Source organism: Motacilla alba, chromosome 11 (genome assembly GCF_015832195.1).
Source record: "Motacilla alba alba isolate MOTALB_02 chromosome 11, Motacilla_alba_V1.0_pri, whole genome shotgun sequence".
Taxonomy (NCBI): Eukaryota; Metazoa; Chordata; class Aves; order Passeriformes; family Motacillidae; genus Motacilla; species Motacilla alba.
The window spans coordinates 14,104,633-14,117,931 of record NC_052026.1 but is presented as its reverse complement, the minus strand read 5'-3'; the positions used below and the strand labels follow the sequence as shown (position 1 = coordinate 14,117,931).

At 57.3% G+C, this 13,299-nt stretch overlaps 2 protein-coding genes and 2 non-coding genes across 4 annotated transcripts; 1 reads left to right on the top strand and 3 right to left on the bottom strand.

Moving 5' to 3' along the window:
- Positions 1–57: 57 nt before the first annotated feature.
- LCAT (lecithin-cholesterol acyltransferase) lies at positions 58–6,140 on the bottom strand. The gene is made up of 6 exons (XM_038147686.1): positions 5,911–6,140; positions 3,283–3,439; positions 2,698–2,813; positions 2,268–2,363; positions 1,956–2,180; positions 58–1,199 (listed from the first exon to the last, which is right to left on the bottom strand). Exons 1-6 carry the CDS (start codon positions 6,056–6,058, stop codon positions 577–579), a joined length of 1,365 nt encoding a protein of 454 aa, XP_038003614.1. The 5' UTR covers positions 6,059–6,140; the 3' UTR covers positions 58–576.
- A 1,379-nt stretch (positions 6,141–7,519) lies between these two features.
- TRNAK-UUU lies at positions 7,520–7,592 on the top strand. The gene has a single exon. It is a non-coding gene; the product is annotated as a tRNA-Lys (tRNA).
- Positions 7,593–9,132: 1,540 nt separating this feature from the next.
- On the bottom strand, positions 9,133–9,204 carry TRNAH-GUG. Its single transcript has one exon. It is a non-coding gene; the product is annotated as a tRNA-His (tRNA).
- Positions 9,205–10,732: 1,528 nt separating this feature from the next.
- Positions 10,733–13,044, bottom strand: LOC119705379 (C-factor-like). Its single transcript, XM_038147689.1, has 6 exons — positions 12,801–13,044; positions 12,393–12,444; positions 12,000–12,187; positions 11,632–11,790; positions 11,153–11,275; positions 10,733–10,939 (listed from the first exon to the last, which is right to left on the bottom strand). The coding sequence occupies exons 1-6, from the start codon at positions 12,945–12,947 to the stop codon at positions 10,826–10,828; spliced, it is 783 nt and encodes a 260-aa protein (XP_038003617.1). The 5' UTR covers positions 12,948–13,044; the 3' UTR covers positions 10,733–10,825.
- Positions 13,045–13,299: the final 255 nt, after the last annotated feature.

Below are 13,299 nucleotides of genomic sequence, written 5' to 3'. Positions count from 1 at the left end.
TTCTGGTTATGGCTGGCTTCACCGTCCGGCTCTGAAGGACAAGGCAGGCTCAGCATATAGAAGCAAAGTGTGTTTATTATTTTGTAAATCTGCTGATTTCGAGTTGGTCTTGCCCAAGGAGCCTAGCTCACTGCTCTGTAAACCACACCTACTGTGCTACCGCCTTGCTACCTCTGTGACCACCTGGTAAGTCAGAGCCTGCTCTTCTTAAGTGAGTTGCTCTGTCCCAAGTGAGCAGAAGCTACAGCACCACAGGTCCACAGCCTCTAAAGTGCTTAAAAATGGCTTGCTAGTGACAAGGGCTTGCGCGTACACTGGAATTCACAAGTGTGATGTTAATGAGCTGGCAGCATGGTTAATTATCCACCCGCTGGTGGGAAGTGACAAGCCTCTGAAGTAAAATTAATCACCATTCCCAAAAGAAGAACCAATCAGTGCGGAAGTGGGTGCCAGCCCATCCACCCGAGCTGCTGGTCTTGCTCACTTTCCTTCCAAACTCAGCTCCAAGTCCTTTGCTCCCCTGCACGGCAGTTTGTGGTGCCTACCATGATGGAGGGAAGCTGGCCCTCCCTCCTTTCAGTTCTTTTTAGGCTCCTTACGCGCCTTGTGTTCACGTAAGATCTTCCCCAACTTCCCAACCTCTGGGCTGGATTTCGCCTGCCCTGGCTCCCCCTGCTCCTCTTTGCTCCCCAGCAGGATTTCGTTGATATAACTGAGGGTCAGGTTGCTGAAGACCATGTTGAAGTGGTGGGCACCTCGCAGCTCCTGGACGTACACCTTCTGCTCCTGCTGGTCACGCCATCGCTTGCACAGCTCCAGGCTGCGTGTGTTGACGCTGTCGTCCCCGTCGCCATAAATTATGTCCACAGGGTCCTCATAAGGGAAACGCTCATCATAAATGTAAGTCTCTGCGGTGGGGAAGCCTGTGCCATAGAGGCAATACGTGTCCACCCCAGGAGGGGGCAAATCCTTCAACAAGTCCTTCATGTCCTCCCACATGTACCAGCCATCCTCCAGGTTGACGTCGGTGAAGAAGCGCTGGTAATCACGGTAGGTGTAGTTGTAGGAGGGAGTGGAGATGAAAACGTGGCTCTCAGGCCAGGCCAGGGTGGTGGGGAACATCCAGGGGCTGGTGGTGGTCATGCGCTGCTCTTCACGGAGCTTGATGTTGGACATGAGCGGGATGCCCTGCTCGTCACCTGCGGGACACGCAAGGGCTCATCACAAGTGGCACCACAATGTCCCCACACAGACGGAGCCTTTGGGCAGCTGGGCTGGGATCAGCGCTCCCCACAGGGACTCACCACTGTCCCCTGGCCTTCTCCAGCTCATCCCTTCCCCTGCCCATAACCTTACGTCCTCTCCTTACCCCCCTGCCTGCAGATATCGAGAACAGCCTTCCAAACTCTTCTCTCCACATCTCTAGCTGCTCAGAGGGCCAGAGTGGAGACAAACCTGGATGTGTGATGGCACAGACCAACCCAGCCCTGAACATTCCCTGCAACCCTGCCACCACCACACCTGCCTGCAGGGACAGGAGCAAGCAGTAGTAAGAGGCCAACTTGCATGTTTCCTTCAAGCCTTGATATTTTTTGGAATGCTGGGAGTCCTAAGACCATGGAATGACCGCAGATGACCTTAAAAATATCTCTGCCTCTTGTGGCAACAGAGAAAAATATTAGCAAGTGACTTAAGGGTGATGCAAGGGGCCAGATGTTAAAACCTTCAAGCACATGATTTTTAACCTCATGCATTTTTGGACTTGTGACTTGTAGATATTCTGGACTGTCAGCATTAGGCAAGTGACTGTAGCTTTCTGGGCTGCAAAGAGGCTAAACAGGAACCGGGTCCCCCATCTCTTCCACCACTGAGCCCTTTCCCCGCCCACCACCCCCTTCCATTTCTGCAGGAGGGAAAGAAAACAAAGAGGTGGCTGCACCCGAGGAGTCACCCACCAGACGCCAGGATACGCAGGGGCTTGACGGAGCCTCCCCAGGGGGCCCCCAGGGAAATGAACCCCCCAATGTACTGATCTTTCCAGGCTTGTGTCTGCTGCAGCAGGAAGTAGAGGACGTGCAGGTTGCCCATGCTGTGTGCGATGAGGAACACGGGTCTCTGGTACTCATCGTGCATCTCCTCGATCAGCGTCTTCAGGTTCTGGAAGTACTCGGGCTGCTCCTCTGTGGACAAGAGGGGAGCGTGATGGAATGAGGGTCATCCTGCTTCCCTCTGTGCATGGGGGGCCTGGCCACAACCCCCAGACTTACGGGGTCCAACCCTCCAGTCGTAGGGCGCTGCCCGAACCGTCTGGTCCCTCACGTAGCCGTTGTTCACCAGGTTCTGCACCATGGTGTGCAGGTAGCCTGTGGGCAGAGGCAACAGGTGGGAATTAGGTCTGTGGTCTTCTCTTGTCAAGCTTTTTCCGTTCTGGTCCTAGTCATGGTCAAGATGTTCCCTGGTAAGCCCTGTAGCTCAGTGGCTCCAGTCCAGTGACTTTGTGCATCCCATTGAGTGCTGGGGTCAAGGAGGGGGGGCTCCCTGCCAGCGCCCAACTGGAATGTTCCCCAGGCTTATGCCACTCAGTCCCAGTTCCCTGGGCTCTCTGCAGAACTGGTCCCTGCTGGAGATACAGGGACACCTCCCCATTTGCAGGGAGCACATGGAATCCCCAGACACCCTGGCCTGTCCTCCTCTCACCTGCCAGCTTGCTCTGATCCAGGTATTCCACAGAATAGGTCTTGCCAAAGCCAGGAACACGGATGTGCACCCCTGGGGCATTGGACATTTTCCGAGAGGTTCGGTTGTACACCACCCTGTGGGGACAGGACAGGAGGTGGCAGAAGAGCCATGTCCCCATGGAGAACCCAGGGCTGGGATCACTGGAGATCACTGGGTAGCGGCTTGGACCTGGCTGTTTCCAAGCCTTGCGTGGATGTGAGGTGCACTGGAGCCCAGCCAGAGCCCATTCTGCTCTCCTGGCATCCTGGGACAGGAGGCTCTGATGGAGCCAGCTGCCACAGCTCCCTGACCCTGCAGCTCTGGGCAGGGTGGCAGCATCTCCAGCGGGTGCTCAGGGGGGTCTGGCTGGGCTTGAGCACGGGAGGGACTTGGGAAAGGGACAGACACTCAGAGGAGTAGCCAGTCACTTGTGTTCCCAAACAATCCCACGGTCCTCCCATTTTTTTCCAGGTGTGCTAGATCATGGCCAGGGGGAGGAGAGGGGAGGCAGATCCTTGGTAGGTCATTTCCCCAGGGAGCTCCCATGGTAGAGTTGGATGGTACCTGGTGTTATCGATCCAGCAGTCAACTCCCACTGGCAGGAAGGTGTTGAGGTTGAGCCAGATGGTGAAATAATCCTCTGTTTTGCGGTAGCACATCCAGTTCACCACATCTGGCTTGTCCAGCTTTGCTTCCAGCTGATTCCCGAGACACCCGGGCACTGGAGGCACCACAGAGGAGAGCAGAGCCAGTTACAAACCCCATCCCACTGACCCTGGGGGGCTTCCCTACCCCCAGGCAGTGCTCCCCTGGGGTTGTCTGGGGATGGCTGGGCACCTGCTGGAGCAGCATCCCTGGAGAACCACCCACTCCACACAGGAGAGAGGGTGCTTGGAGCTGAGATGCTGGGTGAGCATGAAAGCAGTGCTAAAATGCATCCTTGGGAACCCCTAGAGCTGCATTTCCATGGGATGATCCCCAGAGCTGTCACCCTTGACTCAAACACATGAGTCCCCAGCAGCACAAAGTATCCTAGATTGCTCCCCCTCCCTGGATGGGGTCCCACCTTCCTCTCCTTGCTGCAGCCTGGGGGAAGACATTTCTGCTGCCCATTCCTGATGCACTCCTGACACCTTGTCCGGGGGTGGTGGTCACTTCAGGGATGCAGAGCTCCCAGGGAGAGTTTCCTGAACTTTAAACCCTCCATACAGGCTGGACAAGGTGGCTCTGAAGTGGTTCAGTGCTGAGCAGAACTGAACTCTGCAGAAATTCAGTGGGAATGGGGTGCAGGAAACACAGCACAGCTTTAAGCAAGTAATTTTTGTGCCCTGGCCACCCTCAATGGAAGGTGACAGTCACCAGGGTGTTTGGTCTGCCTGTGGGAGGGTCAGGGTGGTTCCCAGCAGGGATGGGACACCCGTCCTGCTGCTGCCCTGTGCTGGGATCAGACGCCATGGAGAGCTTTCCCTGCTGTGTGCAGGAGCCAAGAGCCAGCTCCTGGTGCCAGCACTGACTGTGAGGGTGAGGACAAGAGGTGAATGACTGCAGGGGTCAGTGAACCTGATGGAATGGGAGCACCAGGTGACAAATCCCAAGGCTCCAGCAGGTCCAAGGACTTGCCTGCAATACATGGCTGGGGCTGGTGTGGACCTTCAGTGCCTCGTGCCATGCAAGAGGGGAAGGAGATGTAGCAGTTACCTTCCTCACCCTGCCTCACAGATCCTTCATGCCTGGGGCACGTCCCTAGGGGTGCAGGGAGCACCTAATCCTGTCTTCAAAGCACCTGGGTGGGGATCAGACAGGTATAGGGGAGCCCTGGTAGGGACAGGGCAGAAGGGGGGGACAGCAGGAGGAGCAGGATCATGAGCTGCTCTGACAGCTCCTGAAGGTGCACAGCCAGGACCCCCCTGCCCCTGGCACACAGCTCTGAGCTCTGCCTCCCCTCCCAGAGGACATTAGGTAATTATTAAGGGAGTTCTCTGAGGGCAGAGGGGTTATCAGTGGTCCCAAGGGCACTGGGGGTTTCCGGGACGCCCGGCCAGGGGGATGGGTTGGTTGCGGATGCCGAGCGGAACGAGGGGCAGCCAAGAGGCACAGGGGGCACCCGGGTCTGGCTGGGCGTGGGACACTGAGGCTGGCACCGGGGACAAAAGGAGATGCTCCCACTGTCACAGGTAATCCTGAAATGAGGCACCTGGTGACAGTGAGGCACTGTCACAGACAACCCTGAAATGAGGCACCTGGTGACAGTGAGCCAGGTCTTCTGACCACCCCAGGACATGGAGGCCTGCACGCCCTGATGTCCCTGGGAAGGGAATTTACAGGGTCAGCCCTTGGCATTGCAGTGGGGAGGGATCTTCTGCTTTTTCTCTTCTCTTCTCTTCTCTTTTTTCAAGGGGAAACTTGTCATGATTCAAGAAAAAGGAGGAAAACCCCAACTCTGCTCAGCAGAGTTTTCATGGCAAAATCTGAGCTCAAGTGCCTGATGATGGCACAGGGCAAAGGAAGGCAGAACCATGCAGCACAGAGGCACCAGCTGGTGGTGGCTGCTTCCAGCTCCCTGAGATGATGCCCCCACATCTCCTCTAATCTCCCTGTGCCCACATCTCCTCTAATCTCCCCATGCCCCTGTTCCTGCTGGCTTGCCCCCAGTCAGAGTTGGCATTGGGTGGGATGTGAGATGGATCCTCTTTGCAGCAGCAGAGGACGACTTAGCCATCTCCAGGGAGTGGGAGCAGGCAGAGGGTGGGGTGGGCTTCAGGAAAGTGAGAGGTGGCGGATCCACCCCCGGCACCAATAGCAGCCTGTTTGGGAAGCGGCAGGAGAGGTTGTGCTGCAGCCCCTGTCCCTCTGCCAGCAGAGTTCCCCAGACCCAAACAAGCCCTAAAACACTCGGTGGGCCATGTGTGAGACATCAGAGACCCATTTCGTTTCTGCAGTGCCCAGTCTATCCCCTCAGCTCCAAAAGGCTCTACCTGGGCATGGCCAGCTCGGTGAATGGGAGGGGACTGAGGAGCTGTGTGACACCTTCACTTGGTGGCTCCCATCCAGACAGCCAAGACCCATCCCAGCCAAAACCCCCTGAGCCAGCAGCAGCACAGGACCCCAGCCTCACTGTCTGCTCGGGGGGCTGCAGGGCAGCCAGAGCTCCCACCCAGAGCCCGCACGGTGCCCGCGCTGGCGCGACCTTACCGAGCACCACGGGCGGCGTGCTGTTTGTCGGGGGAGCTTCTGGGGTGCTGGTGGGTGGGAAGAGGACATTGAAGAGCCAGAACTGGGCCGTGGGCTGCAGGAGCAGCGAGAGCGTCAGCAGCGCAAGCCCGGCGCCGCTGCTCCCCATGGCAGGCTCGGCCGGGATCCTCCGCACGGCTCCGGGCCAAACAGCCTTTTACAATTTTTACGCAGGTCCAGCCAAGAGGCACCCGGGCTGCAGGGGAGGGGAGAGCTGCAAGGGGCTGGCCGTGAGGAGGAGGAGGGACGGGGAGGGACGAAGGACCGGCCTTATGGACAAGCCTTGGCCTGCCAAAACCAGCGCAGCAGTGCCAGGGGGTTCTCAGGGCCCCGAGAGCCCTGCTCAGGGGTGCTGCATGTGGAGCAGCTTCCCGGTGCCTCGGTGTCCCTTTGCCATGTTCTGGGGAGGTGGCTGCCGCGTTCTTGCCCCTGTGTGGCTCTCTGGGGTAGTGCCCCAGGGCTGACCAGGGCTGCTCACAGCCTGCCTCGTGAGCATAGCTCCTCTCCACTCCTCCTGCCCTGGCAGGATTCTGGTGCTGCCAGCGTGGCCAGGTGGCCCCCAGGTATCTGGAAGAAGATGGAAGGGTTGGGATAGGAAAAGACAAATCTGGGCTGCTCCTTGTGCCACATGGCAGCACCACATTCCCCAGTGCCATCCTGGGCACTGCCCCTGCCCTGTGCAGCATCCACCCAGTATCCACTGGAAGGCTCCCTCTCTGACACTCCCAGCTGGGGGAAGCCCCTGCAGCTTCAGCCTGCACTGGGTACATGCTCTGGCTGGAAGGGACCTTAAAGATCATCTCATCTCAAACCCTTGCCATGGGTTTGAAAAGCTCCCACTAGACCAGGATGCTCCAAGTCCCATCCAACGTGGCCTTGAACACTTCAAGGGATGGGGCAGAATCACATTCTTCTGCTGAAGGGAAGATGTTTTCTTCCTCCTGGGAAGTGAGAGGTGGGACAGGGATGCTGTCAGGCACTGGTGGGTGGGATGGCAGACAGAGTGGGCTCCCCGTGGGGCAGAGGGTCCCCTCCTGAAGAACGGGCAGGAAGGGCAGGAGAATATGTGTGGTGGCAGCTGTAGGTGCCCAGCACGGGCTCTGTGTCTCGGTGACCCAAGTCCCGCAGCTCCCCCCCTCCTGCTTTAACGCGGCTCCTGGGGCGCCGCTGGGACTCGGGTTGGAGCCGAGGCTGCTGCAGCCACCGAGCAGAGCTCGGAGCCCTGATCGGCCACAGCCCCGCTGCTGCTCCTGCCCCCGGCGGGGCCCTCCTGCCTCCCTCTGGGAGCGCGGAGGTTTCCAGCAGCAGCAGCAGCATCAGCATCCTGCTCCTCTCCTGCCTGCGCGTCCCCGCGGCAGCCGCATCTTCCCGGGGCGCGTCCCTGCGCCTGCCCGGCGCCCAGTGCCGTTCCCAGAACCCGGGGGTTCGCTCTGGCCTGCGCTGGCAGCCTCGTTGGGATGGTGTGCGAGAGGGAAATACCGAAGTGGGTCCCCCCGTTGTCCCTGCAATGCCGAGCACAGCGGGGTCCCCCCCAGCTGTGACAGACCTGCACCCCGAAGACCAAATGTGAGCCTGGATAGCTCAGTTGGGAGAGCATCAGACTTTTAATCTGAGGGTCCAGGGTTCAAGCCCCTGTTCAGGCGGTGGCTTTATCCTTTAGGAGCCCTGGGGCAGGAGCGGGAGCGGCATCTCCTCTTGCTGGGACGGGTCCAGTTGGGAAGGGCTCCCTCCCTCAGAGAAGGGTGCTCAAAAGGCTGCTGGGGTGTCCCAGGTGACTTCAGGCAGTGTTCTTAAACTTTAAGTTTGAGTTCTTGGCAACTGTTTTTTTTCTGAGTGACAACCTCCATGAATACTGAAGGGACTGGAGCATCTCTCCTGGAAGGGAAGCCAGGCTCTGTTCAGTGATGCTCAGGGCCAGAGGCCATGGGCACACACTGGAAAACAGGAGGCACCCTGAAAGAGTCAGGAGACCCTTTTCACTGGGAGGGTGACGAGGGGAAGTTTCCCAGCAGAGCCCTGCATCACTTTAAGGGATTACAGTTCATGTGAGAGCAGAGGCTGCAGTGACCTGTGGGGCCACCACACTGCCTCAGTCAAGCCTTGGACTGCCCTGTGGGTGTATGGACACTTCAGGATATTTTTGCAAAATAGAAACTCTTTTAACAGAAAACCAAGCAATTTTGGGTGAAAAATATCCCCTGTCCTATGTAAAAAAAAAAATTAATGTTTTTCAGCCTGAACATACATCAGTTGTTCAAGCATAGTAAATTATTTTTCAGGTAAGTTTAGTTTAGCCCCTCTGTCTGAGTGCTGCAGCCTCCTGCTGCTCTCAGATGCCCCCACAGTGAGCTGGGACCACTGCTGGGGTGGTGCCTTCTCCAGCACCAGCCTGTGCCACACCTCGTGTCACTTCTCCTCTGAAAGCTACCGACCAGAGCGAGTTCTGCGCGGCTGTCAGGAGAGGGCACCAAGTCCAAGCAAACAGGGTGACTCCATGAGGGCTCCAGAAGGGTAAAGGCAACAGCTGGAGAGGCTTTCCCGGCTTTCCCAGGCTGAAGCATCTCCTGGTGCTCAGATCTCCATCTGCTTCTTGGTGCCCGTGAGACCTCGAGTTGCCAGACCTACGGTTTGTCAGGGTCACCCCTCAGCTCTGGGTGGGTTTTGCCTCTGCTGTGAAAGCATCCCGGGAGGTCCTGCAACCAAAATCCTGCTCCCCTGGAGCAGGGAGTGCCAGCTGCAGGATTTTCAACTGGTTATCTTCCTTCTGCTGTGGCAGGTCCTTCGTGCCCTGGGGGATAGGAGCTGAGCAAGCCGCTGCCTCCCACCTCCTCTCACTCTGCAGGGCCCCCACAGCACCTTCTGCTCCTCTTTCTGCAAAACTGTGAGGAAGTGGGATGTGGAAGGCGGGGCAAATTCCCCTAAATTCTCAAGTTTGCCTGCAAAATGGAGAAGCTGGAGTGCTTTCCCAGAAGTGCCACTGCAGCCTCACTGGAAAACCCTGCACAGTGACTGCAAGTCGGGAAATCATCATTGGTATGAGTCTGGTCACTCTCGGACCACCCAAACTTGTAGTTCCCTCCCAGGGCATGACATCTTTTCAAACCCCTCAGAGCTGCCTCCCTCCTTCCCATCTTTTCAAGACCCTCAGAGCTGCCTCCATCCCTCCCGGCTCCGGACAAAAGTTGCTGTGACTCGGATTCGAACCGAGGTTGCTGCGGCCACAACGCAGAGTACTGACCACTATACGATCACAGCAGAGGGGACCCTGCCACCTGCTGGGTCTGCCACACGCCGGCACCACAGCGAGAATGTCCCTGCACTGTCCCCGAGCCTGGCACAGACACTCAGCACAGCCTGGCCAACAAATCCTGTTTAATTAGAGAGGCTACAGATGGGCTTGGGCGCTGTCGCTTGGAGCCTTGGCAATGTGGAACGGGGCCCTAAGTTGTGCAAAACCCTGGCAGAGCTGGGATGGCACCCAGGAAATGAGACTGCTGCAAAGGACAGTGCTGTTGAGGGGCCTCGTGCAGTGGGGTCATCATCCTATAATACAGCAAAGTCAGGGTTATAATAATTCCAGCTAAATCTAAGTGGTACAGGAGGTGAGGAATTAATGAATTAATTTTAGCATCCTGTGCGATACGACAAATTTGAGGGAATTCAGTGAAAAATACAACAAATGGCACAATGATCTCCATGGGGAGCTGCGTGGTGCTGTGGGAAGGATACAGCCAGGGAGGTCTGGGTAATCCAGAATGTCCTTGGCCCCTGTCATCCATCATCCCCAGGGTCCCACTGCCACCTCCCTGCCTGATCATGGCCCTTCTCTGTGTTTCCTCCCCAATTTCATGCCTTCAGAATTGTACTTTGGTGACTCCAGAGCTGCATTTGCTGTTCCTGGCCCTGGTGCAGGTTGGGCTCAGTGCTGGTGGTGAAGAAAGGACTCTGTGGAGGTGAGAGCTCCCTGCTCCACATCCAAGGCAGCCCTCAGCCCGCTGAGAACCATCCCACTGCTGCCTCCTCCCCATCCCTCCATGCACCACAGGACACAGAAGGGCGATCCCCAGTGTCCCCATGGACCCCAAGGCCCCATGTGCCCCTCTGGTCCCACACCCCAGTCCATCAGCCCCATGGTGAGTCCCAGAGGACCTGTGGGCACCTCTGCTCATCACTGGAGCCTCCAGTGCCACGTGTGCCCCATGGAAATGTACACAGCACCAAGAGCCTATGCTGCCTCTGCACACCAGCTCGCAACAGGGAGCAGAGCCGCCAAGAAGAGAGGTACAGACAGGATTTAACAGGAACACAGAATAAATTCCCATCCCTCAGAGGGCTCAAATCTGCACTGACAGATTTCCCATTTGAGGCCTTGGTCTCCGTGGGTGTTTTTGAGTACCTTGATCCCTGCTGGAGGAACACAGCAGGGTACAAGCAAGCCAGGAAGAACACATCAGGTTTTGTCTTCCTGACCTATGTGGTAGAGGAGCTAGCAATGAGCAGTGCTCTGCTTGGACTTTGAACAGGCAAACGAGAGAGCACTCACTGGGAGGAGCACCTGAGTCATTGTAAGGTGGTGCTGCCATTCTGAGGGAGACCTCTGGGACAAGCCCAGGAACAAATTCCTATCAGGATGGTGTCCGGGTCCCCAGTTAGACAAGAACAAATGTCCAGACCAACCCAGCTCAATGATATGCGGAAATAACTGAGCAGAGCTCTCAAAGCACCAGTGAGGATTCTCAGTGGTAGTTAATAGAAGATTAAAGGAAGGAGGCTCACACAGTGCTACTTATTGTTTGTGGACACTCATTTACTAAGGGACAGGTACAACACGGTGCAGCAGCAAAGCTCCTCACAGTCAGAATCCTGAATCAGCATCTCACCAGGGCACGATCTTCCCTTCCCAGTCCAGGAAGGCCCCAGTCTCCTTCTCAGAGATGGAGGACAGCACTTTCAGCATCCCTTGCACGCTGTCATCCACTGTCAGGGGAGGCTGTGGGGCAGAGAGAGAAACAGTTCTGTGCCCAGGGGTCTGCCCTGAAACACATCATTGCTCTGGGCAAGAAGCATTCCCAGTCGCTCCCTCCCTCCTGTGCCTCCAGGGTATCTGCCCAGGAGCTCTCACACAGCCCAGCATGAGACCCCAGCAAATTCTGCATTCCTAAATGATGAGGTTCTCTCAGACCATGGACAGGAGATCCCTTACCTTATATGATGCTGAGCCCCCCCCCATGTCAGTTTGCACCCAGCCGGGGTGGAAAGCCACGCAGAGGATGCCGTGCTCCTTGTACGCCAGGGACTGGCACTTGCTCAGCATGTTCAGAGCAGCCTGGGGGGAGACAGGGAATTGACAGCAATGGAAGGGGAAGGGGGCTGCCAGGGGACATGTGCAGACCCCACAGCTGGGGCAGGGGTTGGGCAGAGGGGGCTGCTTCCTGGGGTACACAATGCTCCCTCACTATCCCTGTGCGGATGCCCAGCCTAGATGAAGTCCCATTGTATCATGTCCCTCTGAGGTAGGACCCAGGGCCAGGCACATAACTGAGCTGTGATGGGCACCCAGGGACTGACAGGAGCTCAGTCACAGCACAGAGAGGGGCACAGATGGAGGGGGAGGTTGGAAGGCATTGTGAGCATTTTGTGGGGAAAATGTCTGGCCTCATCCCCTGCAAAATCTGGCAGTACCTTGCTGCAGCGGTACGAGACAACTTGTCCAAAATCCCACACATACATATCCTCAATGGAGCCTGCATAGCTGGACATGTTGATGATGGCAGCCTTGCTGCAGCTCAGCCCTGAGCCTGGGCTCCCCTGGGCAGCCTTCTTCAGCAAGGGCAGAAATGCCTGTGAGGAGACAGAGGGGACAGGAACACACGTGGACATGGCACAGGGCAGGGGAGAAGCTCCTTCCACAGCTGGCAACATTGACACCAGAACTGGGGCATCCTCCCTCCTCTTCCCTGGCTGGCTCCAGCTCACTGCCTTTATAATGTCCAGCTTGAGCACATGGGAAGGGATCCTTCTGGAGCTGTGCTGTAGTGCTGGGGACTCACCTGGCCCATCAGCAGGGGTCCAACTGTGTTGGTGGTGTAAACCTGTATCATATTTTCCGGTGTCTCATTATCAAGGGAGTTTGGCTTCACAATTCCAGCATTGTTGATGAGGAGGTTGAGCCCAGAGCCCCCCAGGTGCTCCCCAACCTTGGCTGCAGCTGCCTTGATGCTGGCGGGGTCGGCGACTTCTGCAGAGCACACACAGGGGAGGTCAGAGCCTGTGTCCCCATGGTGGAGTCCCCTCAGTTCCCCTGGAGGTGGCAGTGCCCGATGGCCCCGCAGGCACCAGCCCGCTGGCACAGCTCCCTCCCAGCACGGGGCTCCCAGGGTGTGCCCAGCCTGGGCACTGGCCAGAGGAACTGGGGCAAAGGATCCGCACCTCGGGGCACCTACCGAGCGGGATGATGATGATGTTGGGGTGCTTGGAGGCCAAATTCTGTAGCTCCTGAAAGAGAGGGCACTGTGTAGGCATGGAGAGGCTGGAGGGGCTGTGCAGAGGCTCAGCCTTTCCCAGCTAAAGCCCACATTGCTCCGGCTCCATCCCTGCACTATCATGGACCCTGCACTATGCTCCAGCTGCCCTGAACCCAGTGGATGGGGAGGACTCCATGACCAAGTAGCACTGTTCCCTCCATGCATCCCATGCACAGCTGCTCCCATTAGTCCCAGCCCACCTGCCCTGGGCCACAGGTGCCTGACTGAAGCTCCAGACCCTTGCAAGCACCATCCCTGTTCCAATCTCTCCCTGGCACCGAGTGCTCCCATCCCCCAGCACAGCCCCTGCCTCCTGCCCGGCCTCACCTGTGCTCGCTGTCCCTTGGGGTCCCGACAGCCTGCAAAGATCCACTGGGGTGGGTTTGGCATCTTCAATAAATGCTGGACAAACCCCAGGCCAATGCCTCGGTTGGCCCCAGTCACCAGAACTGAGCGGACGTGGAGCCCTGCCATGCTGCTTGTCCTCCTCTGCTCCAGCTCTCACTGTTTGCTCTGCTCTCTAAGATTTCCTTATACCATTTTCCACAGACACCCCACCCACTCAGGGTTTACACCAACCCTTGGATCCAGGAGGAGCAACTGCACCTGCCCGTCAAACTCCAGGCCATTGATCCCAGCTGGGAGCCGGTCCTTGTTTCCAAAGGGCAAAATCCCTTGGCGGTTTCAGGTTAATTCTGCTGTCCTTGGGAAACCTAGTGCCATAAACCAGGAGAGAATGTTGTGGTTGAGGAGGGAAGGAGCAGCATGTGGAAGGGATGTGGGAAGCTCCAGGGCTCACATGGACTTGACACCTTCACAAGAAGGG